The sequence below is a fragment of the Tenrec ecaudatus genome, chromosome 18, assembly GCF_050624435.1.
Source record: "Tenrec ecaudatus isolate mTenEca1 chromosome 18, mTenEca1.hap1, whole genome shotgun sequence".
Classification (NCBI taxonomy): domain Eukaryota; kingdom Metazoa; phylum Chordata; class Mammalia; order Afrosoricida; family Tenrecidae; genus Tenrec; species Tenrec ecaudatus.
In genome coordinates, this window is record NC_134547.1 from 58395900 (window position 1) to 58418356 (window position 22457).

The 22457-nt window shown below is 60.0% G+C and overlaps 3 protein-coding genes across 11 annotated transcripts in view; 2 read left to right on the plus strand and 1 right to left on the minus strand.

Moving 5' to 3' along the window:
• CTCF (CCCTC-binding factor) overlaps positions 1–5259 on the plus strand; it is a 51772-nt gene extending 46513 nt beyond the window's left edge. For 4 of the 9 annotated variants that reach the window (XM_075536225.1, XM_075536220.1, XM_075536219.1 and 1 more), the window contains 2 exons: positions 2566–2730; positions 3769–5259. In XM_075536225.1, the coding sequence (XP_075392340.1) occupies positions 2566–2730; positions 3769–3950 (347 nt within the window). In that variant the 3' untranslated portion in view covers positions 3951–5259. The remainder of the gene's footprint in view (positions 1–2565; positions 2731–3768) is intronic. The other 5 variants (XM_075536226.1, XM_075536223.1, XM_075536227.1 and 2 more) reach the window with 3 other exon arrangements.
• A 3081-nt stretch (positions 5260–8340) lies between these two features.
• On the plus strand, positions 8341–19759 carry CARMIL2 (capping protein regulator and myosin 1 linker 2). The gene is made up of 38 exons (XM_075536724.1): positions 8341–8380; positions 8591–8685; positions 8832–8882; positions 9000–9062; positions 9176–9300; positions 9421–9512; positions 9664–9734; positions 9841–9914; positions 10052–10127; positions 10206–10294; positions 10398–10492; positions 10572–10658; positions 10738–10850; positions 10950–11027; positions 11161–11237; positions 11314–11418; positions 11589–11658; positions 11765–11846; positions 11963–12059; positions 12140–12197; positions 12310–12482; positions 12656–12818; positions 12892–12993; positions 14053–14181; positions 14513–14644; positions 14764–14915; positions 14991–15078; positions 15223–15360; positions 15727–16200; positions 17030–17130; positions 17204–17567; positions 17649–17771; positions 18455–18491; positions 18578–18649; positions 18739–18960; positions 19096–19176; positions 19425–19502; positions 19614–19759. Exons 1-38 carry the CDS (start codon positions 8341–8343, stop codon positions 19715–19717), a joined length of 4371 nt encoding a protein of 1456 aa, XP_075392839.1. The 3' UTR covers positions 19718–19759.
• Positions 18210–22354, minus strand: ACD (ACD shelterin complex subunit and telomerase recruitment factor). The gene is made up of 12 exons (XM_075537104.1): positions 22181–22354; positions 21953–22092; positions 21757–21847; positions 21589–21665; positions 21410–21454; positions 21267–21301; positions 20990–21141; positions 20833–20914; positions 20668–20742; positions 20204–20544; positions 19978–20069; positions 18210–19897 (listed from the first exon to the last, which is right to left on the minus strand). Exons 1-12 carry the CDS (start codon positions 22277–22279, stop codon positions 19819–19821), a joined length of 1308 nt encoding a protein of 435 aa, XP_075393219.1. The 5' UTR covers positions 22280–22354; the 3' UTR covers positions 18210–19818.
• Between the last annotated feature and the right edge of the window lie 103 nt (positions 22355–22457).

Consider the following 22457-nt stretch of genomic DNA (forward strand, 5'->3'; position numbering starts at 1 on the left):
CTGTGCTCCCCATTGTTGTCTTCTGAATGGCTTATGAGCAATAATGGACAGGGAGTGGACATTCAGAAAAAGCATCTCAAAGCATTCCGGTGCCTCGGGGCCGCGTTTTGTGTGTGACAGAGGTGCCCTCTGCAAAGGTGTTGAGTTAGGCCTCCTCCAGCCTCAGCTCAGCTACCGCTCCTCTCAAGCCAGCTCAGTGGTGTCTGCTCAGGAGTTTCACATTTTCTGGGAGACTCTAAGCAGGAGAATAACTTGCTTTTTTGTTTCCGTCTGTAGTGAGGCAACTATTGAAAGCCGTTTTTCTGCCGTTGGATGTGAGGTGGTGCTTGTCCCTTTGCATTGGACTCAGCTTATGGCGGCCCTAGAGTACGGTGACCAGACGTGCACACTGGGAAAGCGGACACCGTTGATAAAACGCATATCCTGGTGAAATAGCCCCATGGCGGACGAAAACCGCATACCCTGGTTTGTCGCGCATTCTTTCCAAAAACCGGGACTTTTTAAAACACCGCGGGACAAATTGTTCAAAAGCGGGACGTCTGGTCACCTTACCCTAGAAGTGTGTTCCTCCTCAAGCCACGGCTCACTGCAGTTCTGTCGAAGCACTCCCCGTGGCTCTGAGGAGCAGCCCGTGCTGGCTGCACCTCGGGGAGACTCCCTGAGAGGTTGGAAGGCCCGGTGCCAGCGTGCCTGCAGGTGGCCTTAGGACAGCCTTCCGTGAAGTAGCTGTTCCCCACGGTGCAGCCTCGCTTGCTGCTTTGTCATCCCCCCAGCAAGACCAGCTCTTCTCCCTCCACGGAAGGACCTCTGCCTGGGTGCCCCACTGTACCCTCTCCCCTGCACTGCTGGCTAGGAGAGCTGCAGTTAGGCTCTGGGGCCTTAGTGCCCTTCAACCTCGTGGGAATGGAAGTCCGTCTGGCCTCAATTGCTGACAAAGTCCACACAGCCATAGTTGTCCTTCCCCTGAAGGTCTGTCTGTTGTCTGTCTGCAAAGATTGGCCAACAGTCCACTGCTATTTTCAGGGATTTTTGCCCAAATCTCTCCAAGCCAATAAGTATTTGGCCTAATTAACCTTTTTGTGTTTGTGTTGCTCCCCCTCCTACCCCCTGCCGGTTCTGACCACGATTGTTAGGTTGTTGAGTTTCCTAGGCATTGGACCAGCTTGGGCAATAGGGGGCGTGAAGAAACCAACAGGGAGACATCTTGTTCTTGGCATGCTGCCACAGAAGGGTGTGCCCAAATTTTACTCAGGGTTCCACTTAGTGAAAAAGCAGGCATTCTGTCAGATCTCTGCATGTCAACACTGTTTCGGAGCAGGCACGTGCCTGCAGCCTCGGGCAGCTCGGAGAACAGTAGCGTGCATATTTGTCTGCAGTAACTGGGGCGCTGGTCATGGACTGCGTGGTTGGTTGTAAATCCTAACTGTTAAACCTGGGGCTATGGGTTAGGGTTGCCTCTTCAATGTTGGTAAGGCAGGATTGGTGTAGGTCTCTTTGGAGATAGAAAAGAGATGAAACACATGAGTGGAGATGAGGGCGTGTCCCCCAGGGACAGAGGCTCCCAGCCAGCACAGAGAGGAAACCGTTCCCCAGAGCTGGCTCCAGAGACCCAGACAGTAGGAGCCCTGTTGGCAGAGTGGGGTGTGCATTGGGCTCTAACCACCTTGGGGGAGAGATGAGACTTTCTGGGCCCTTAAAGAGCTCCAGCCTGGGCAACCCTCAGGGCAGTTCTGCCCTGTCCTGTGGGGTTCATGCCACTCAGACTCCACTCCTGACAGTGAGCTCGGGTGGTGTGTTTGATGAGCTTCCCAGATTGCAAGGAAATGAAGTTGTTTGTGATGGAGCCACCCACTTGGGGTGTTCCTGTCCCACAGCCTGAGATAGTCAGGAACGTTAGCAGGCCCACTGGCTCCTGCAGGCATGAGCAGCAGAAAGAGTCCCTGAGTCCCCTCGGAGGACCGAGATTTGAAGCCTACCTGCTCTGGCTCCGCCAGGGAAACTGTAAGCTTCTTACTGGACTGAGCACGTACTGTTTTTTAAGGGTAGTGAAGCATCTCACGGAGCGAAGCCATCAGGTGTAACTTGAATAATGGAGAGCCTGTCCATGGTGACACACAGTCACCGTAAAAGCTGTGTGTGGGCAGTGAGTGTCACGCCACGCTAGCTTAGTCCTTTGATGCGCAAGTCCCCGGGAAGGGTGTGAGGAGAACTGGAACATCTGCAGTGTGGCGTCTGAGGCCACTTTACATGAGTCTCGACTCCCACAGCCCTCGTGGTGTGCTGGGTAATGGGGTAGGATGGCATTCTCTCTGAAACACTGGAAACTAAAGTCCAGCGAACTGATTTCACTTACATATGATGTAAGTACAACGTCTGCAAGCTCTTAATGCTGCCACCACACCAGTTTTCTGGTGATAGTGGACGGTCGCCATAAGCTGTCTTTTATGGAACTCAGAACAATTAACAAGTAGACCTAACAGACTATGTGATGATTTGTGCTTGTTTTTCCTTCCATCCCCTCCTCCCTGCCCCCTACCTCCTGTTGGTCTTCCTGGTTTCCTGGAGAAGAAAATGCTGAGCCAGACCTGGATGATAACGAGGACGAGGAAGAGCCTGCTGTGGAGATCGAGCCAGAGCCAGAGCCAGAACCTGTGACCCCAGCCCCGCCTCCCGCCAAGAAGCGGAGAGGGAGGCCACCTGGAAGAACCAACCAGCCCAAACAGACCCAGCGTAAGTGGTTGTCTCCTTCTCAGAGCGCTGGGAGCTGCGGCCTCACCCAGCATATGGGGGAGCCAGACCGCTTCCTGTTCTCTGGGGAGATGGAAACTAAGCCATGAGGACAAGGAAGATCATGTCTGGAACAAGCTCTCCAAGGCCGAGTTTAGGGAGTTTTAATGGGAACAGCTGCGGCCTGTTCCATGTTGGGAAGGAAGCGTCTTCGGTTTGACAAGCTGGGCCGTGTTCCTGTAAGAGGGGTGTGCAGAACAACTCGAGTCACATCAACCGGCAGGGTAATGAGCGCCAAGAAGCCAGGCTCACAAAGAAGGATCGATGACAGTTCTTTGCTGAGATTGTCCTGAGAGACTCAGGCCTGTAGTTTCAAGGGGTGCCGCCTGGCTCTGTGAGGACGGGCATCTGGCTGCCAGCCCTCCTGTTTGTTCTCAGTTGCACTGTGCCCCTCACCACAGGGGCACCCAGGTCTCTCTCAGCCTTCTGAAATGGTCACTGCCCCTCCTTGCTGCTCCACCCCCATGCCCTAGAGAGGTGCGTGGCTGCAGCCCCTGGGGACCAGCACTCCCACTTGGCCTCTTGCTGGAGTGAAGAAGTGGTTCCAGGGCCAGGGGGTGTGAGAACCCCAACAGTTTTTAAATGTCAGCTTCTTGGGATACGTGGGCACCACACAGAATACAAACGGCAGCCAGGATTATCTCAGGTAGTCTTTCTGGCCCCCTTGGTCTTAGCCTTCTGCCTGCCTGCCTGCCTCGCACAGCTAGACAGCCAGGGTCAGGGAACCAAAGTGCACCTGGAGACTGGACGGAGCCGTTAGGAGCCCTGTGGAGAGAGTGGTAGCACTGTGCTTCCTGGCCGTGCCAGCAGTGGGTTTGCATAGCCAGAGCATGTCCACGTGATAGTAGTAGGTCGTTTTCACTGGCTTTTCTGTGTCCCTGCTTAGGCTTTGCTGCCTTGCTGGCAGGGCCACCGCGAGCAGACCCCTGTAGTCGGGAGTTGCATGTGGCGTTTGGCTAATGTGTGCTCTTTTCTTGCCAGCAGCTGCCATCATTCAGGTTGAAGACCAGAACACAGGTGCAATTGAGAACATTATAGTTGAAGTCAAAAAAGAGCCAGACGCCGAGCCCACAGAGGGGGAGGAGGAGGCCCCACCAGCTGCCACAGACGCCCCAAATGGAGACCTCACACCTGAGATGATCCTCAGCATGATGGACCGGTGATGGTGGGGTGCCCTCCGTTCCAGGACTGCTCTGGGCTGTGTTTCAACGGCTCACATCTTAATTCCTCTCCCTTCTTTCTTCTTTTGGCTTTGGGAAAAAGCAACATTTTACACCATTTTACCAAACATACAGAGAACTAAAACTTCCAAGAATGATGTTAGGAAAATGTGATTTAAATAGGACTTTGTTTGATGTTAGCAATCATGGAATGTTCTGAATCTCTGAGGGTTTACTGTGAAGTGCTTCGGACCGTGTGGAAGCCTGACTCGCTGTCTCAGAAGGAAGTGAGATGGCTTGCCCTTCCGCAATATGGTAAACCACTCCAGAATGGCCACCCCGTCTCCCAGAGTTCTATGGTCTTCTTCCCAGCAGAGTTTTTAATTGTAAATGCAGACCTGGGAAGGACTTAGACTTTTAAACTGGTTTTTTTTTTTTTTTTTTTTTGCTTTTGCCTTTCGCTGACTCCCTTTGCCCGGAGTCGACTGCACACCAGTAGTATATGGCATGCTACGATCGGGTTCTGTCCAGAAAGCCTTGCCTCTTTCTGGGCAGAGGTTCTGGTATGGTCAAAGCTTGTAAATAACTTTTTTTACATTTTAATCTTTTCCATTAATTAAGAAGTGCAGTGTAAGAAACCCAGCAGTTTAATTACTTGCAAATTAAGTTCCCACAGACTCTGTAGTGTGTAAACAGAATTGGATTACAATCATGTAGCTGAACAGAGCCCAGACTGCTGCCACACCCGGAAGCCCACGCAAGACTGAGACACCAGCTCCCGGAGCCAGCACCCGGACCCGGACCTCGAACAATTAACTTTCAGTTCTGATTGTCCATCTCCATTTTCTTTGCTCTGTTTGTAGCCGAGTTTGTGTTTCCTGAACCCTCTGTTCGGGCAGCAGGGTGACTGTGGATGGGTCACAGCCGCCCGGAACAAGCTGGGCCAGAAAATTTTGCTAGGTCAGCAATTTAAACTTTGGATCTTCAAAAAATAAAATAATAATAATGTGAAACAAAACCAACAAAAAAGTGATTCTTGCACATGAACTGTCACACATTTAAATGTATTTTTTAGGACGACTCCGTCTTTACTGATCTCCAACACCTTTTTCTTCTGTGTATTGCTTTAAGAGAGCCATCAATTAGACTCTAGGTTGATGCATTTTGTACTTAGCTGTACTGTGTGATCTTTTTCATTATTTTAGGACGCCAACATGAGACCTGTAATGAATATGTAATGGGTTGAAAGCTGGGGAGGAGAATCTACTGCTGTACAGCTAATAAATCATAACGGATTAACAAGTGCTCCAAACGGGCCGTGTGCTGTGGTTCCTGCCTGGCCGGGTGGGGCGGGGGGAGGGAGCCTCCTGGTGGGTGCAGTATCATGCTGCCCCAGGTGGGGCGGGCAGGCCTCCTGGCCCTTGGGAGGCAAAGCTGTGTTCCCGAGACTCCACTTCCTCTCCAGCAGATGGGAAGAGGCGATCTTGGCGGTGACAGGCTGTGCAGTGCATCTTGTAGTCTGCCGGCCTGGGAGTGTAGCAGCGAGGTGAGTGGGTAGACAGTGGTCAGTGCCAGGCCCACCTGAGGAGCAGTCACAATAACACGCTCCAGGAGAGGGGACTTCCAGGAAAACAACTCCGGGCCTTCTGGGAGCTCGGGGCTCTGAGTCAGTGGCCTTAGGCAGTCACAGCTTGAGGCTGAGCTAATCCCCAGGCAGGCCAGTGCGTCTTCCCAGAATGGTTTCCTTGCACAGGCCCCCCCCCCCCCGTCTTCATGCTCCATCCAGAGCAGAATCTGTACGGAGCTGGGTCACCAATATAGCAGTTTCTCCTTTCTGATTGTACTCTTCCCCGGAGAGTTTGAAAATGATTTGGTTGTGTTGGGATTTTTTTGGGGGTGGGGTCAGGGAGTCAAGCTTTGATTGATACAAGCTCCAAGGGGTCACCCATTGCACAGTTCAAAATACAGCCGGCGAGGCATCATTCAAATGAAACCAGAAGCCGGTTTCCCCCCTACCTCTGCTAGGTCCCAACAAATTAGTCTCTACTCCCAGTGGCCCTGTGTGGCAGAACAGTACAAAGGGCCAAGTCACTGAGCACTTTTTTTCTGCAGCCAGAACTGACCCATCGCACCACTGGGGCTCTCTGCCTGCCGACTCCACACACAACCTTGTGGGAATGTCCCTCGCCCGTCGGCAGTGCCCTCGGTGTTCTGGCCATCACTGGCTTCCTTTCCGCACCTGGACTGATGCCACCGCTGTTGATTGCAACCCAGCTGAGCCTGGCTCCGGAACCTGGCCTGGGTCTGGTCAAGACCCTGCCGTTTCCACGATCCCAGCATGTTCCATTCTGCGACTGGTTATCTTCTTCAGGTTGACGTAGTTGGAGAAACTAGGGGAGATAGACATTTCTTGAGCCAAGGAAAATGAACAAAACATTGGGCCTTTGCCCAATCTAAACAGGGTCAGTTTGGTGGCATTCAGTCCATCTCGTTCCCCATTAATCATTCCCGCTGTCTTGCCACCCAGACGATCCAATCCCTCAAAGGGGTCCTGAGCTCGAGCTGAGAACACAGTAACTCCAACAGGCCTCTGCCACTGCATCCTGGTTGCCTGTTGAAATCGCATTTGCTCCTTGGCACTGTCCACAACAGTGCTGGGCACCCACTGAACAGCCAGTGTGGCTGCCCCCCGTGGCACACATGGCAGGCATTCCCTTTCAGACTTGACTCGTCTCCCGGCACTGGTTTGCATTTGTTTTAGGGCATCGGGGCCACCATGCAATCAGCCAGTGTGGCTGTTCTCCCGGTAGCAGGCGCCAGGGAGCACCTGACAGCAGTTAGTCCTGACAGCTCCTGCCTACAGAAAAGGAATCAGCAGCCCCGGGAGGTTAAGTAAGTTCTATGTGAAACAGCTGGTGAGAGGTGATTTAACCTTTGGCAGAGTACATTCGGCAGGTGAGTTGCTGACCATTTGGTAAGTTGGATGAGACCTGCTAACTCCACCCTGCAAGCAGCCTGGATTCCGTGTGGTCTTCAATCTCAATTTCTTCAAACAAGGAGACAGCAGGGCCATCTCTGGCCTTTGTCCTCAGCATCGCCCTTCCCTGACAGCCCTTCACTGACACACCATGGCCCTGTTGCTGGAATGGAGGACACATGTCGCCCACCTTGCTACCCTCCATTTGTGTTTTCCCCTTGACCCTAACCCTGGCAGTCAGTGAATGGAATGGCAGGTGAGGGGGGTTATCAGGGAGAAGGTAAAGTTCAGCTGACAGGCCGAAGCTTTTGTTCTTGCTATCTCTAATCCACAAGGCAGGAAAGGGTGGCAAGAGGGGGAGAAGCAAGCAAAGGGTCCCTGGCCTGTTATGCCTGCTGCTGCCTGGCTCACAGACTGGGCACGAGACGGCACTGGGGAGTGACTGGATTGTAAGGGAGGAAAGACATTCAGTCCCTTCCCGAGCTCCAGAATCCTGTTCCTAGTCCTCACGTTGTAGCCTGTGGCTGGCAGAGGGCATGAAGCAGATGGTTGAGCAAAATGGTGAGTGGTTCACACCCAACCAGAGGCACAGGACAAAAGGCCTTGGCAGGTCAAGGGCATCACCATGAGTCAGAATCAACTAGAGAGCCACCGGTTTTAGATGGACCTCTCACCCATTACCTCTGACCCCTCCCTGCCCTGGAAACCTAACTTTCCTGATGGTTCCTCCTACCCCTTCCCCCCAGCTTTTCAGTCAGCTAGCTTTTGCTCCTGAAGCCCCCTCTCTGAGCCCCTTGGGGTTCAGGCCTCAGGTGGGGGCTTCTGAGGGTCGTTGCTATACCAAACGCAGAAGACCCAGCTTTTCAGGGCACTTTTGGAGATGCGGGCGTCTCTGGCCCCAACCTACCAGCTATAAGATCCGTGTTAGGAACGTGCAGAAGGAGCCCCACACACTCCCTGCTCGATGGCTCCTGCAGTTTGGAGGCCAGGGTTTACCTCCCTGGTCTGGGCTTGAAAGTGGTACCTTCGGGCATCCCAGGGTGGGCAGCGCCCCCTGGTGATCGCAGCAGGAGCTACGCTGCAGGGTGAAGGTCAGCAGTGGGCTAGGCACAGAGAGGGGCACGGGATCAGCAGCCCCATTGCCCCCCCCCCCCCCCTGCGTGCTTGCCCTCGCGGAGAGGGACCAGCGCCATGGGGCAGGCAGGCTGCTGGGGCTCTGCGCTGCCACACCCCGTCCCCCGAGCTGGGTGGAGCCGGGCCGGGGGCGGCCTGGCAGGAAGCAGCGCGTACCTTCCGCTGCCAGAGGAGCAGGTGGCTGCCGATGCAGCCAGTCCCCCGGCTTCCTGTGTGCGCGCCTGCCTGGCCTGTTTCCCGCCGGAGATAGTCGGGCCACCCTGGGCGCCCTGGTGGGGCCCAATGGCCCAGATCCCCGACAGCATACCCTGTGAGCTGCGAGGTAAGTCCTGGCCCTTCCTGCCTACTCTATAGGGTGGAGGCAGTGGAGCCCCCAGCCAGGGCCCCATCAGGGCCCTGTGGCACTTGGCTTGCCCCCCTCCTGCCTTCTTCACTGGTCCAGAGTTGCCTCAGGCCCCAGCCTGGCACAGACCTGGCCATGGATTGGCCCTGAGCAAGAACCAGGGTCATCTAGCAGGCTGCCCGTCCACAGGCGAAATCTCCAGGTTCCTGTGGCCCAAGAGGGTGGAGTTCCTGCTGCAAGCCCGCCTGCCGGAACGGGAGGGTACCCAGCACAGTCACATCCTGGTATGGTGGCCTGGGGAGAGGGTGGGGTTGGTGGGCAGAGTCTGGCAGGGAGAGGGTCACCAGTGGGAGCTGAGGCCCCAGCAGTAAGCCTTCCACCCTGACTGCTCGGGGTATCAAATCCTGTCTGCCCACCCGCCCGCCCGCAGGCGCTGCTCCGATGGCGAGCCTACCTGCTTCACACCTGCCTCCCCCTGCGGGTGAGTCCCCAGCCTGGCCACCACCCAGACCTCACCACCCCCAGCACCTCCCTCCTTAGGAGGCTCCTATGAGGTGCGAGGGCGGGTGTGTGACCTGGCTGATCCCATGCTCCGTAGGTGGACTGCACGTTCAGCTACCTGGAAGTCCAAGCCATGGAATTACAGGAGACACCCCCTCAGGTGAGGCATCTAGGATCCAGGTTGCCTGGGTTTGCAGCCTGGAACTCAGCCCCCCCTCCTCCCCACCCAGCAGCCCTCCCTCCCTCCCTCTCTCTCTCTCTCTCTCTCCCCAGGTCACCTTTGAGCTGGAGTCCCTGCCGGAGCTGACCCTGGAGTTCCCTGGGGTGGCCTCCTTAGAACAGTTAGCCCGGCATATCACTGTGGCTATCAAGAAGGTCTTCCCTCACTCTGCCCTTGGGTGAGGCCCGGCCAGCTGTGGGATAAAGGGCAGGCAGTAGGGGAGTGCTGGGCATGGCACAGTGGCCTGTCTCCACCCCAGGGGCTAGAGATCCCCTGCCCCTCTTCCACTCCTCCCCAGAAAGCTATTCCGGAGGCCCACCCCGCCCTCGATGCTGGCTCAGCTAGAGAGAAGCAGCCTCTCGGAGTCCACCACACTGGGCAGCTCCTGTGGTAAAGACTAAGGGGGGGCTGCTCATCCCCAGGGCCCTGGAGTTGGTGGGGAGGGGGGCTCCCATGCTGAACAGAGGCCCAGGGGTCGTGAGCACTACCCAGTGTGAGCCTGCTCTTCATCTCTGCCTTTCTCCTCTGGGCCCATCGCCAGGTGGCTTTTTGGAGACCTACGAGGCTCTGTGTGACTACAACGGCTTCCCCTTCCGAGAGGAGATTAAGTGGGTGAGGGCAGGGCCCCATGGGGGGCTCTGAAGCCATCTGTTGGACCCGCCTCCGCCCCAGTGGGACCCTGGTGGGATCGAGTCTTGCTGAGCCTTTTTTTACACAGGACGTGGACACTGTCTACCACCCCCAGGGCTGTCGCCATTTCAAACTAGGGGACTTCAGCCACCTCTGCAGTCGGTGCGTGGCCTGCCAAGGAGGGCAGGAAGACCCCAGGACCCACCTTAGGCCTCGGCCTCTTTCTTTCTCCATGGTGGGGGTGCTGGGCCTGGGATGAGCCAGGGGTCGCTGAGCTCTGCTTACTCTGCCCCACCCAGGGACCTGGCCTTGTGCGTGGCTGCCCTGTCTTACAACCTTTGGTTCCGGTGTCTCTCCTGTGTGGACATGAAGCTGGTGAGAGCCTTGGGGCAGGAAGGGGCCCCGGGATGCTGGGTCAGGGTGCAGCACTCTGAACCTCCATCTGGTTCTCAGAGCCTTGAGGTCTTGGAGCAGATTCTGCACATGATGAGTCAGTCATCCCACCTGGAGGAGCTGGTCCTGGAAAGCTGTGGCCTGAGAGGGTGAGGGCAGGGAGTGGTGGAGGACTTGAATCGGAGCTCTGGCAGCTGGAGAGGGTGCTTGGGCCACCAGGGTGAGGCTCTCACACCTCCTTCTGGTCCCCAGGGACTTTGCCCGGAGGCTGGCCCAGGCCCTGACTGGGAATGTGAAATCTGGGCTGCAGGACCTCAGCCTGGCGGGGAACCCACTGGATGACCGAGGTACAGCTGTGCTTGGGTGCCCGCGAGCCTGGTAGCCTGAGAGAGAGGGTGAGACCCACCTTGCTGCCCCATCCCCTAGGGATGGCCGTCCTCAGTAGACACCTCGAGCAGCGTCCCCGAGCCCTGAGGAGACTCAACCTTGCCCAGACGGGGTTGACGCCAAGAGGTAGGCCCTCCCAGAAAGGGTGGCCCAGGGAGGTGGAGGGTTGGCTTGATTGCTGAGCACCCCCGCACCCCCACCGCAGGAATGAGGGCCCTTGGCCAGGCTCTGGCCAACAATGTGGCCTTCGACTCCACGCTGACCCACCTGGACCTTTCTGCCAATCCCGGGGCACTGGGGCCCTCAGAAGACAATGGGGTGAGTGCCTCTCTTCAGGAGCAGAGAATGGGGGAAGCAAGCCAGGAACCCCTGGAGAAGCCCCCTGACTTGCCCTCCGCCTGCCTGCTCCCCAACCAGGGCTTCTATAGTTTCCTGAGTCGCCCCAACGTTCTGACCTTCCTGAACCTCTCGGGCACCGACGCCGCCCTGGACACTGTGAGGGGCGGTCGGTGGGAGGGATTGGGATGGGGGTGGCCCGGACAGGGTCGGGGCCCCCCCGGCAAGGTTGGGGTTCGCCCCTAGCGGGGGCTCAGTCCTCCGCTCGCGGGTGCACCCTGTCTGCCCGCAGCTCTTTGCAGCGCTGTCCCGCGGCTGCTGCGTCAGCCTCACGCACCTCGATGCTTCGAGAACCATCTTCTCCCGCACGTAAGGAAGCCCGTCGGGGCGCGGGTGGGGCGCCTCGGCCGGCGCGCAGAGGCCCATGCACGTCTCCGCCCCGCAGGAAGGCCCGGGCCGCGCCGGCGGCGCTGCAGCTCTTCCTCAGCCGCGCGGAGGCGCTGCGGCACCTGGGCCTGGCAGGCTGCAAGCTGCCGCCCGACGCCGTCAGGTCAGTGTCTCTGCCCGCCGCACCCAGGCCAGGCCACTTCTCCAGCACTCGCTCTGCTCCGCTCGCGCCCGCCAGCCCTTCCGCCCCGCCGGCTGGCCACCCAGCCTCCTGTGCCTGCCTCCTCGCCAGGCCGGCTCCCCACGTCGGCCTGACATAGCCCTTCGTCCCAGGGCCCTGTTGGAAGGCCTGGCGCTCAACACGCACCTAGGCGACCTGCACCTGGACCTCAGCGCTTGTGAGGTGAGCTCCCTGCCAGGGGGGCAATGCGAGCCGGCGGCGGACCCATTCCTTTGCACGGGCTCCGGGTCCCCGCGTGGCCTGAGATCGCCCCACCTCCCGCCTCCAGCTGCGCTCGGCTGGCGCGCAGGTGATACAAGACTTGGTGTGTGACGCTGGCGCTGTGAGCTCCCTGGATCTGGGGGATAACGGTGAGGCCGCCTCCCCGCCCTGATCCATCCAGCTTCTAACCTCCGCCCCCACCACCGCATCGATGACCTGAGCCGTCCCCCAACCCCACCCCACCCCACCTCATCCCCGCTCCCAGGCTTCGGCTCTGACATGGTGACCCTGGTGCTGGCCATTGGGAGGAGCCGGTCCCTGCGACATGTGGCGCTCGGGAGGAACTTCAACGTCCGGTGCAAGTGAGCTCCCACCCCACTCCCGGGCCTCTTAGGCAGCACCCCACCACCTGGTCCCCCCCAACAGCAGCCCGTGCCCACAGGGAGACCCTGGACGACGTCTTGCACCGGATTGTCCAGCTCATGCAGGACGACGACTGTGTGAGTTCGCGGCACCCTAGGGCCCGACACACTCGCTCCCCAGACCTTTGGGCTTGCCCTTCTCTGGCTGGTCCCTAACTGCGACCATCAATGGCCTTTCTCTTAACCCCAGCCCCTGCAGTCTCTGTCTGTAGCGGAGTCGCGGCTGAAGCTGGGCGCCAGCGTCCTACTCCGTGCCCTGGGCACCAACCCTAACCTGGAGGCGCTGGATATCAGCGGCAATGCCATGGGGGACACCGGCGCCAAGATGCTAGCCAAGGCACTGCGGGTCAACACCAGGCTCCGGTGGGCGGGGTCAGCGTGGAGGGTGGGACTCACCGACGGGAGCGGAGGGCGTGGTACGGAGGGGTGGGCTTAAATGGAAAGTCGCCAATGGGGGCGGGGCAGAAGGGGCGAAGCAAGCGGGTTGGGTGGGGCCTCTCGGAGCTCCGTCCCGACTGAAGCCGCGTGGGGACCAGGTCTTTGGTCTGGGACCGGAACCAAACGTCAGCGCTGGGCCTGCTGGACGTGGCACAGGCCCTGGAACAGAACCACAGTCTGAAGACCATGCCTCTGCCACTGCATGACGTGGCCCAGGCGCAGCGCAGCCGGCCGGAGCTGACGGCACGTGCCGTGCACCAGGTGGGCGCTCCTTCCTCCCTGTCCGCTGCTGCGCCCGGGCCTGTCCCGCCGGCTCACCAGCCTGTGCCCCCAGATCCAAGCCATCCTCTGGAGGAACAACCGCGCCGACCCCGCCTCTTCTGAGGGCGCCGCGCGTCTACAGCCGCTGGGTCTGCTCTCAACCCCCTTGGAGCAGGTTGGTGTCTCCACCTCCAACTGGGAGTAAGAGAACAGCAGTGGCCGCCGGAGCTTCCCCGAATCGGAGAGCCTGCTTTTCTGGGGCCAGGATGTCTGGGGCTTGCTGTCCCTGCCAAGTCCCTCTCCTCTGTCTGGAGCCCGCCCAGTGTTCCTCAAATAACTCCCTTGCTGTCTTACTTTTCACAGGCTTTTCGGTTAAAGATAAAATAACAAAAGCCCAAGCCGTTGCTGTCAAGTCCACTGAAACTTAGAACTATCCCCGTAGGTTTCCAAAGCTGTAAATCTTTAGGGAAGCCATGGACCACATCTTTACCCCCACCCCGCCCCCACCCCACCCCCACGGAGTGGCTGCCCGGTTTGAACTGCTTACCTTTTGCTTAGCATCTAAACCCGTAACCGTCTGTACTATCAGGGTTGTTAAAGAGTTTTGCAAAAGCCCTCCTCAGAGTCTCCCCAAGCCCTCCTCAGAGTCTCCCCTTAGGTTCACAGGGTGCCCCTCCCCCCTCAACTAATCCCTATAAGTAGTCACTGGCCAGCTGTTGTGAGTTGTTCCCACCTCAGAGTTCCTAGGTCCTACTTCTCTAAGCCCAGAGAGCTGGCACCTCGGAATCCTGCAGGATTCTCACACTCTGCACAGCTCCCACAAGCCTCAGTGTCTCCTTAGCACCGGGCCAGGAGCCTGGATATCCTTCCTGTCACTTTACCACACTGGAGCTACCAGCCGTCTCTGCTCTCCCACCCCTCTTCTTTGGGCATGTCACTCCCACTCTCCCACCCCGGTATCTCTCTTCTCTGTGGCAGTGGACCGACAGCTAAAATCCAGATAGGACTGGCCTCCCTTCCCGTTCTGGGCACATCTCCATCCTTATTAGGGAGGGGGTGCACAGAAAGCCCCCAAAAGAAGCCAAGGAGGGGACGTTGCTCTCCTTCCTAGGGCTGATAGGGAGGGTCCAAAGTGGTTGACACGAGGGTGTCAGTCCCGGGCCTCATTCACCCTGGGAGGGCGGTTGGGAGGGGACTCGCGCACATCTGACCCTGGCTGTTGGCCGGCCCCCAGGAAGTGAAGGGCCTGTGTCAGTGGCTACAGGAACATGTGGAGCTGCTGGGCTGCGAGGCTGGGCCCCGGGGTGAAGCTGCTGTGCGCCAGGCTGAGGATGCCATCCGAAACGCCAGCTTCTCTCTCAGCGTGAGCCTCCCTGCTGCCCTCCCCCGCCCCCCAACTGCCAAGAGTGCCTTCCCCTTCTTTCAAAAGCTTCATTCAGCACCGGTTTTTTCTTCCTTGATTCCCAACAAGCTACAAGCTCACTGCCATGGAGTTGACTTTACCCATAGTGACCTGACAAGACAGGGTAGAACTGCCTCTGTGGGTTTCCAAGACTGTCACTCTATTCGGGAGGGGAGTACAAAGCCTGTATTGCTTTTGTGGAGCGGCTGGTGATTTTGAATAGCTGGTCTCGTGGTTAACTACCCATGTGTAACTCCCTCCACCACCAGAACTCCAATCTTTGACCCTCCAGGTCCTCCCCATTCTGTATGAGGCTGGGAGCTCCCCAGGTCATTGCTGGCAGCTGCGGCAGAAGCTGGAGGCCCTGCTGGGACAGGTGGGTGAAGTTTGCTGCCTGGACATCCAGCCCTGCCCCAGCTCTATCGTCTGCAGGCCTGATTCCCAACCTGCAGGCTTGACGGTGGTGGTCGCAGAGCAATGCCCTGTCAGGTTGGAGCAAAGCCAAGTAACCTTGGCCTTAGTCCTGACATGCTCTGTGCCCAGGACTTCACGCTGGACACATTGAAGACCCTCTGCCCACGAATGTCACAGGGACCTGGCTGGAGAGAGCAACCAGAGGGGGTCCTGGCAGGCTCCCGGCGCCTTCCAGAGCTGCTCTCAGAGCAGCTCCTGCAAGATGCCGTCAGTAGACCCAGGTAGGCTGCACAGAGCTGGAGTGCTACAGCTGGGCCAGTGTCCCCACGTTAACCTCTGCCTTCTCCTGCCCTCAGAGACACGCGGCTGTCAGTCACAGAGACCGTGGCAGACACCATTGTATCTCAAGCTCTGGTGGGTCTCAGTGCCGCCCGAGATCGGCTGGTGAGAGGGCTTGTGTGTGCACATTTGCAGGCCGCCTGCCCAGGAATGGGGGGGGGGTCCTGTGACCCCTAGTCCAGGGGTCCCATCTCAGAGGACCATGCCTGAGGTTCTACCTGCCCATCTTTGGGGTGCCTGCTATTTCAGGTGGAGAGTCTGGCTCAGCAGGCCACCGTGGTGATGCCCCCTGCCTTCTCAGCATTGGCTGGTGGTGAGCCCAGCCCCCTAGGACCTGGGGGACTAGAAGGCCCTTTCTTCCCTGAGGAGGAAGAGGAGGAGGAGGAAATGGAGATGGAGGAGGAAGAGGAAGAGTGGGTAGGTGGTCCCAGCTCTGTCTCCTATCTGGCTCTGGAGTCTGGAAGGTGGTAGGGCAGCTTTTCTGGGGTTGCCCTCCCCCACCTCTGGCTGCCTGTGCCCTCCCCCCAGGTTGACAGCCCTTCATGGACATGGCCTGAGACCAGCCTTTGTCCTTGCCAAGGCCCCTCCTCTCACAGTAAGTCCGGGCCTGGAGAGAAGGGGGAGGTTACCTGGGTTGGTTCCAAGCACCATGGGGCCTAGACACCTCCTTCCACCTCCTTACCCTTACCCCCATGAACCTCTATAAGGCTGGGGTCTCCTGCGGGCATCTTGGAGCCAGCTGGACCTGTGCAGAACAAGGCCCTGCCTCCGCTCATCCCCGCCCCTCCGCCGCGCATGCTTGCGGGAGCTGCGGGGCTGCGCTCAGCACCGCGGACAGCAGCGGCTGCCGCGGGGGAGGGGCGGTGGGGGGGCGGTGCAACCGGGCCCCTCCCCGCGCCCTGGGCGGGTCCCCCCGCCGCCCTAACGCCGCCGCCACTACCACCACCACCACCACCTCGGCCTCGGCGCTCCTGTGGTGCTCGCCCGGCAGGCGCTGCTAAGGAAGCGGAGCCGGAGCCCGAGCTGGCAGCTCCGGGGGAAGATGCGGAGCCGCAGGCCGGGCCCTCCGCGCGCGGCTCTCCGAGCCCGGCCGCCCCCGGCCCCCAGGATGCCCCGCTGCCTCGCATGGACCTGCCACCGGCCGGGCAGCCCCTGCGCCATCCCACCCGGGCCCGGCCCCGGCCGCGTCGCCAGCACCATCACCGCCCGCCACCGGGGGGCCCCCAGGTGAGCGCCCTCCCCCCCAAAATCTGGAGAACTGGGATCGTGGGTGGTCCGCTCGCTAGTTACAAATGATGGCCTGGGAGGTGGCGGGGCCCAGTGCTACTTGGTCATGTGGAGGCGGCCGCGTCCCGCATTCTTTCTGGCCAGCCCCCACCCTAGTCCATGCCTGTGCGTGACCGTGGATGTGCGGGTTTTCCCCGGGTGTAAGGCCCCGCCCCGGGTTGGCCCCAGTGCAGCCTCGAACAGGCTTGTCCATCTTGTCCTCCCTTCCCCAAGGGTTGTTGGGGGACATTGGGGCCCCCAGGGCAGCCACACTGCAGGGGACAGTCCTGGGTCCGCCGGACATTCAGAGCATGTCTGTTTGCGGAGATGTGGGGCCTGGGTCCTGGCAGTGGGACTTTGAGCAGGGCCTTCTTGCCCACCCCCGCCCACCCCCCACCCCAGAGGGTCTGACGCAGCAGCTGGCGCCGCTGAGGCGGCAGCAGGCTGGGTGTTGTGGGGGTGGGGGGCACTGCAGGGACCCGTTTGGAGCAGAGGGGGTGGTAAGTGGGACTGTGTGACCTAGGGGGCGCATGGGTGCCAGCCTGCTGGTGACTGGGTGGTTTAGGTTGTGACAAGAACGGGTGTGGGCTGGGTGTGTACCCAGACTAGGAATGGGTGAGGGGTGTGTGGGAATCCAGTGTTTCTGCCCACCCGTGGGAGGGCCACTAGCCCAGTTTCAGGTCACCCCAGTTTCAGGTCCTGGAGTCTTCGAGATGGGAGAAGGGGTGGGGAACCATTGTTGCACTTGGCCCTGATCTGTGACCCCCACGTGTTGTCCACCCCCACCCAGGTACCCCCAGCCCTGCCGCAGGAAGGGAATGGGCTCAGTGCCCGTGTGGACGAGGGCGTGGAAGAGTTCTTTTCCAAAAGGCTGGTCCATCAGGATCGCCTGTGAGTGAGGGGCAGCCACAGGGGGGTGGGTGACCCTGAGGACTGGTCCACTCACTTTAGGCTCTCCCTGCAGCTGGACCCCTGAGGAGGAGCCAGCCATGGAGGGAGGCCCCACTCCTGTCCCCCGCACACTGCGCAAGAAGCTGGGTACTCTCTTTGCCTTCAAGAAGCCTCGCTCAGCGCGAGGGCCACGGCCTGACCTAGAGACCAGTCCTGGGGCAGCGCCTCGCAGCCGGAAGGCCACCCTTGGGGACCTGTTGCGGCCACCAGCTCGCCCAGGCCGTGGTGAGGAGCCTGGTGGGGCTGAGGGGGTGACCAGCAGCCCTGACCCTGCACGGAGGAGCCGGCCCCGCTACACTCGGGACAGCAAGGCTTATTCCATGATACTGCTGCCTGCCCAGGAGGAGGAGGCCGCGCTGGCTGTCAGACCTGACAAGGTGAGGCCTGATGCCAGGGTGAGGCCTCTTCTGGAGCAGAGGGCAGTGGACCCCCTCCCTACTGGTCATCTCTGTCCCCAGCGGCGGCCCCTGGAGCGGGGAGAGACGGAGCTGGCCCCATCCTTTGAGCAGCGCGTTCAAGTGATGTTGCAGAGGATTGGTGTGAGCCGGGGCAGCGGGGCTGCTGAGGGCAAGAGGAAGCAAGTGAGTTGAGGGAGCTTGACTGTGAAGGGCAGGGGACATGGCTTGCTGGTGCCCTGTGGGTGGCATATAGGATCGGCAAAGGGGACTTACGTGGTACATAGGCACTCCTGTCCCCAGCCCACTGACATTGCCCTCTTGGATCTAGGCAGCCCTCTCTCTGCAGGTCAGATATGACCTTGCTGCCTACAATTGGAACAAGTTTTCCAGAGTTTCCAAGCTTGTCCAGAACCTTAGCCATGCTTCAGACTTGGGGTCTTGACTCTGGTCACCTTCTTATCCTCACTACTGGGCAGTTGTACTCAAGTCCCTACATGGTGCCTGCTCTTGGGCTGTTCCATGTCCCCTCTGCCCTCCTGGTACCTTGGTGGCCCTTCCCGACTCCCCTCTGTAGTCACCCTGTTAATGCCGCGCTCAGGTAATAAGAACCACAGCTCTGGGTACTGGAATCCATTTAATGATAGCTCAGGAAGCACATCACAGAAGGAGAGCCTGCAATCTGTGTGCATTAATGTGGGGTGAACTGCCCACCCCACCTCACCCCCTCTGTGAGCTCTTCAGAACTGGGCCCAGGGTTAGCCATGGCCTTGCCCAGCCCAGGGTGGGCACTCTGGGCCAGAGCTGGAGCACAGGAAGGAACAGGGTGGGGCAGGCAGAGCTGGAGTGTGACTGCCCGTTTCCCTTAGAGCAAAGACGGAGAAATCAAGAAGGCTGGCTCGGATGGTAAGTGGGACCCTGGGCCAGGCTTTCCTTCTCTCCCCAACCCCCCACCCGAGGTTTGGTGTCTGAGCCCCCAGCCCCCCTTCCAGGTGACATTATGGACAGCTCCACAGAGACCCCACCCATCTCCATCAAGTCTCGAACCCACTCCGTATCTGCTGGTGAGTGTGGGCAGGCAGGGGAGGGGTCGAGCCAGTGTTCACAACTAGCTCCTAACACCTGGCCTTGGATGACACTCCTCTCCCTGCAGACCCCTCATGCAGACCCAGCCAAGGAGGCCAGGGGCCTGAGCCTGCCACCTGGAAGACTCTGGGGCAGCAGCTGAATGCAGAGCTGAGGGGTCGGGGTTGGGGCCAACAAGATGGCCCAGGGCCCCCTTCCCCATGTCCCAGTCCAAGCCCCCGAAGAGCCAGCCCCTGCCTGGACAGCCTGGGCCTCCCAGAGGACCCCTGCTGGGGCCCCAGGAGTGAAGGTAGGCAGGTCCCCTCCTTCCCGTCCAGGAGTCCCTGTTGGAAACTCGGCTCCTCTGGAGACCCTGAAGATGTGGGCAAGGACTAGAGTGGGGGCAGCTGTGGGGGCCATCCCCTGACACCCTGGCCTCCCCCAGATGGCCATCTGAGGCCGCGGCCTCTCTCCGCGGGGCGAAGAGCAGTCTCTGTGCATGAGGACCAGCTCCAGGCCCCTGCTGGTGAGGAGATATCTTGCGGTGGGGGGGAGGGGGAGAGGAGCAGTGGGAATGGAAGCTGAGTAATGTGGAGATGGAGAGCTGGGGTCAAGGGTTTGATAGGAGCACTTTCTCCTGGCCCTGACCCCACTTCCAGAGGGCCCAGGGTGGACTGCCCTGAAAGTCACCAGTTTATGTGAGTGCTCACAAGATAGAACTTGGGGCTGGGCAGACAAGCCCTTAGCAACTACCAGCCTCTCTCTGCCCCTCAGAGCGGCCCCTGCGGCTGCAGCGCTCCCCTGTCCTCAAGCGCAGGCCAAAGCTCGAGGCACCCCCATCACCAAGCCTAGGTAAGTGGTGGGGGCCAGGGCCATTGCAGAGGGATGGGGGGAGGGAATGGGGCAAGGGCAGGAATGCCTAGGCCAGCCCTGACTCTTCCTTGCTCTCATCTGCCCTGGCAGGACCTGTCCTTGGAGCTGAGCCTCTACCCACAGAGCCCTCCAGCCCGGGGCCAAGCCTGCCCTCTTCAGCCACAGACCAAAGAGGCAGCGGGCCCAAGCCCTGATCCCCTCCCCTCCTGCCGCATGAGATTATTTTATTAAAAAACTCAACGGAAGCTATGTGCAGAGAGCCTCTACTTATCCGCAGGGTCGTCGTACGCAGGCCTCACCCCTGTGTTACTTCCAACTCCTGTGGCGGCTCCATCAGAAGGTGCAAAGCCCAGGCAAGGAGCTCCGGAGGGAGCCTGGAGACAGAACCGTGGCTGCAGGCAACTGTAGCCTGGAACTAGTGGGCAGCAGAGGGGGACTGCAGCAAGGCACTCACCTGACAGCTTGGACCTGGGCACAGAGGGCGGTGCAGGGGGGCGCGTACTTATACTGGAAAGTAGAACCATCACGGTGCCTCTCTGGGGGATCCTTAAATGGGGCATGGCGTCTTAGTAGGGGCCAACAGGAACCCATCACCCCATCCACTGCTACCCTCTAGCTTTCCTTCCAGACCCACTCAAGGCCCACCCCTGTTCCCCCTCTTGTCAAGGGCCTGGGCTCACCCCCATAGCGCTGGGGTTCAGGGCCTCTTTAGTGCTGCTGGTCCTTGGCTTCTGGGGGAGTACCCCTAGCTCCTTGAATTCCAATGGATATTTCTGAGCCCTGGTCCCTCGAGCCTGGTGTGGATTACGGCCCTGGCCACAGGGCCTGACTGTAAGAGCGCAGCTCAGGAGTGGGGAGCTGGGTTCCCCCCTGGGATGGGAGGCAGGGGTAGAATGGCTGGCTGGCCAGGTCTGAGTGCTGTCCCTCTGCACTGGCTCTGAAGAAGCCAAGGGCTCGGCGGGCAGGAGGCTGATGCTGTTCTCCTCGGACTGCGAGTGGTCAGGGAGCCCGGGAGGTGTTCCTGGAGAGAAGGGGGCTCGCTGTGGTACTGCCATCCCAGCTTGTGTCCCTGACTCCCGCAGGGCTGTGTAGCCCAGGGCCCTGAGAGGCAGCAGTGAGGGTGGGCCCCAAACCACCACCTCACCTGAGGCGCAAGAGGGAGAAGGCAGGGGCAGAGAGAGGTCGTGCAGAGCAGGGTCTGGTGGGGGCAGGTCACGGCCTAGGGAATCAGGGCAGGCTTATCAACACAGGAGGCCAGGACCCAGCTACTCCTCTTGACCTCTCCTGCCCCCTTCCCATGCCCTCTGACCTAGGCAAAGAGAGCTCAGGATCTGCTGGTCCTTGTCGGGGATGCACAGCCACAGGCTAGGAACAGTGTACACATCTTCTCCCTGTGGGCCGGGAACTCTCAGCCTGGCTCTGGCCAGACTCCACCCCCACAGTCCCAAGGGAAGACCCAGACTGACCATTGCCCTGCAGCTTGAGGCGGCCCAGCGGGTGAGATGGGGTGCCTTTTGAGGGCCTGCCAGCATCAGGCAGCTCTCAGCCAGGCGCACTAGTGCCCCCCGTTGCTCCTGGTCCTCCTGTACCTCATCCAGAAGCTGGGACAGTGTCAGACCTGGGGGAAGAGCCGGGGAATGGGCCAAAACTCGGAGAAGACAGGATAGGCTTATTGGGGTGGGGGTGGGTGGGCTGGAAAGTCACACCAGGGCAACACAGTCCCTGAAGAAGCCCTGCCCGTACCTGGGTCAGGGGAGGTAGCCTCGGACAGGTGCTTCCTATAAGAGGGAAGCAGACAGGCCTCAGGTGCAATCCTGAGGCCATCTGCCCAGAGGGGACATCCCATGGTTGGCTCACTCTGGGCCCTGGGCCACCCCTATACTCACTCAAGGCAGTCATAGAGCTTCTTCTGCACATCCCGGTCCTGATTGCTAAGGGAAAGCAGGGGAGTGGGAGGCACTGGTGTTACTGGGGTTGCTTAGTCCCGTGCTTCCAGAAGACCCATGCCTAGGCTAATCTGACTTTACAGGGGAGGGGTGGTGGTGGTGGGCGGGGCATCACTTACCAACTGGCCACTTGGGTCCGGGGCTGCTCATTGGGCAGCAGGCTGAAGCGATCCACCTGGAGGTAGAACTCCGCGGGCTGCAGGAGTGAGTTGGGGGGGAGGGGCGACTCAGGTGTCTTCAGGCAGGGCCAGCCCCAGTCACGGCGCCAAACCAGCCTCAGCACTCACCATGCCGTGCTCAGTGACCTGGACGCACACCCCGCAGTCTTGCAGCAGCAGCAGCCGGCCCTCCGTCCCGCGGAAGCCGAACTCCTTCTCCCTGGGGCGAGTGCGACTCTCAGCGCCTAGCCCCTGGCGGCAGGCCCCCAGCCCCGGCAGAGTGGACTCCCCCCCATCCCCGTTGTCCCCGCCGCGCTCCCCTCACCAGGCCGAGGTGTTCAGGGCCTCTCGCGTCAGCTGGCATCGAATACTGTGGGTCCCGTCAGACACAAGCAGCGCAGCCCCGACATAAGACGCATCCGGGGCGCGGGATGGGCCCGGGGCCTCGTCGTCCTCCTGGAGTACCTGGAGGCGGCGGTGGTGATCGGCGTCAAACGGAGCGCCCAGGATCCCCGCCCCGGTCCCCGGACCTGGACGCATGGGAAGGGCTCACCTCGAGCAGTTGCCCCGCCCGCGGACTAGAAAGTGTCTCTGAGCCCAGGACCAGCTCGCGAATCCAGGGCCGCAGAACCAGGTTCCCCACGGCCGCCATCCTGTCGCCGCCGCTAGCAAACTCCCGCCAGCTTTTTCCGCGGGCGCCGCAGCCCCGCCCCCCGTCGGAAAAGGAAACGCGTGTGGTTGGGCGGGACCGGGAGTAGGCCCCGCCCACTGGAGTGCCTGCGCGTGCGCACCAGTGCGGCCCGCTCTGGAGCATCTGCTGGTGGGTCGGC

Bases quoted from the DNA above. Each gene is read 5' to 3' on its own strand.
- CARMIL2 (XM_075536724.1), top strand. From the start codon at position 8,341: ATGGCCCAGATCCCCGACAGCATACCCTGTGAGCTGCGAG. The intron at 12,483-12,655 runs GTGGGCGGGGTC...CGTGGGGACCAG, and splicing joins CGGGTCAACACCAGGCTCCG to GTCTTTGGTCTGGGACCGGA. The intron at 15,079-15,222 runs GTGAGAGGGCTT...CTGCTATTTCAG, and splicing joins GTGCCGCCCGAGATCGGCTG to GTGGAGAGTCTGGCTCAGCA.
- ACD (XM_075537104.1), bottom strand. From the start codon at position 22,279: ATGGCGGCCGTGGGGAACCTGGTTCTGCGGCCCTGGATTCGCGAGCTG. The intron at 22,093-22,180 runs GTGAGCCCTTCC...CGCCGCCTCCAG, and splicing joins GGGCGGGGCAACTGCTCGAG to GTACTCCAGGAGGACGACGA. The intron at 21,302-21,409 runs GTGAGTATAGGG...TCCCTCTTATAG, and splicing joins AAGCTCTATGACTGCCTTGA to GAAGCACCTGTCCGAGGCTA.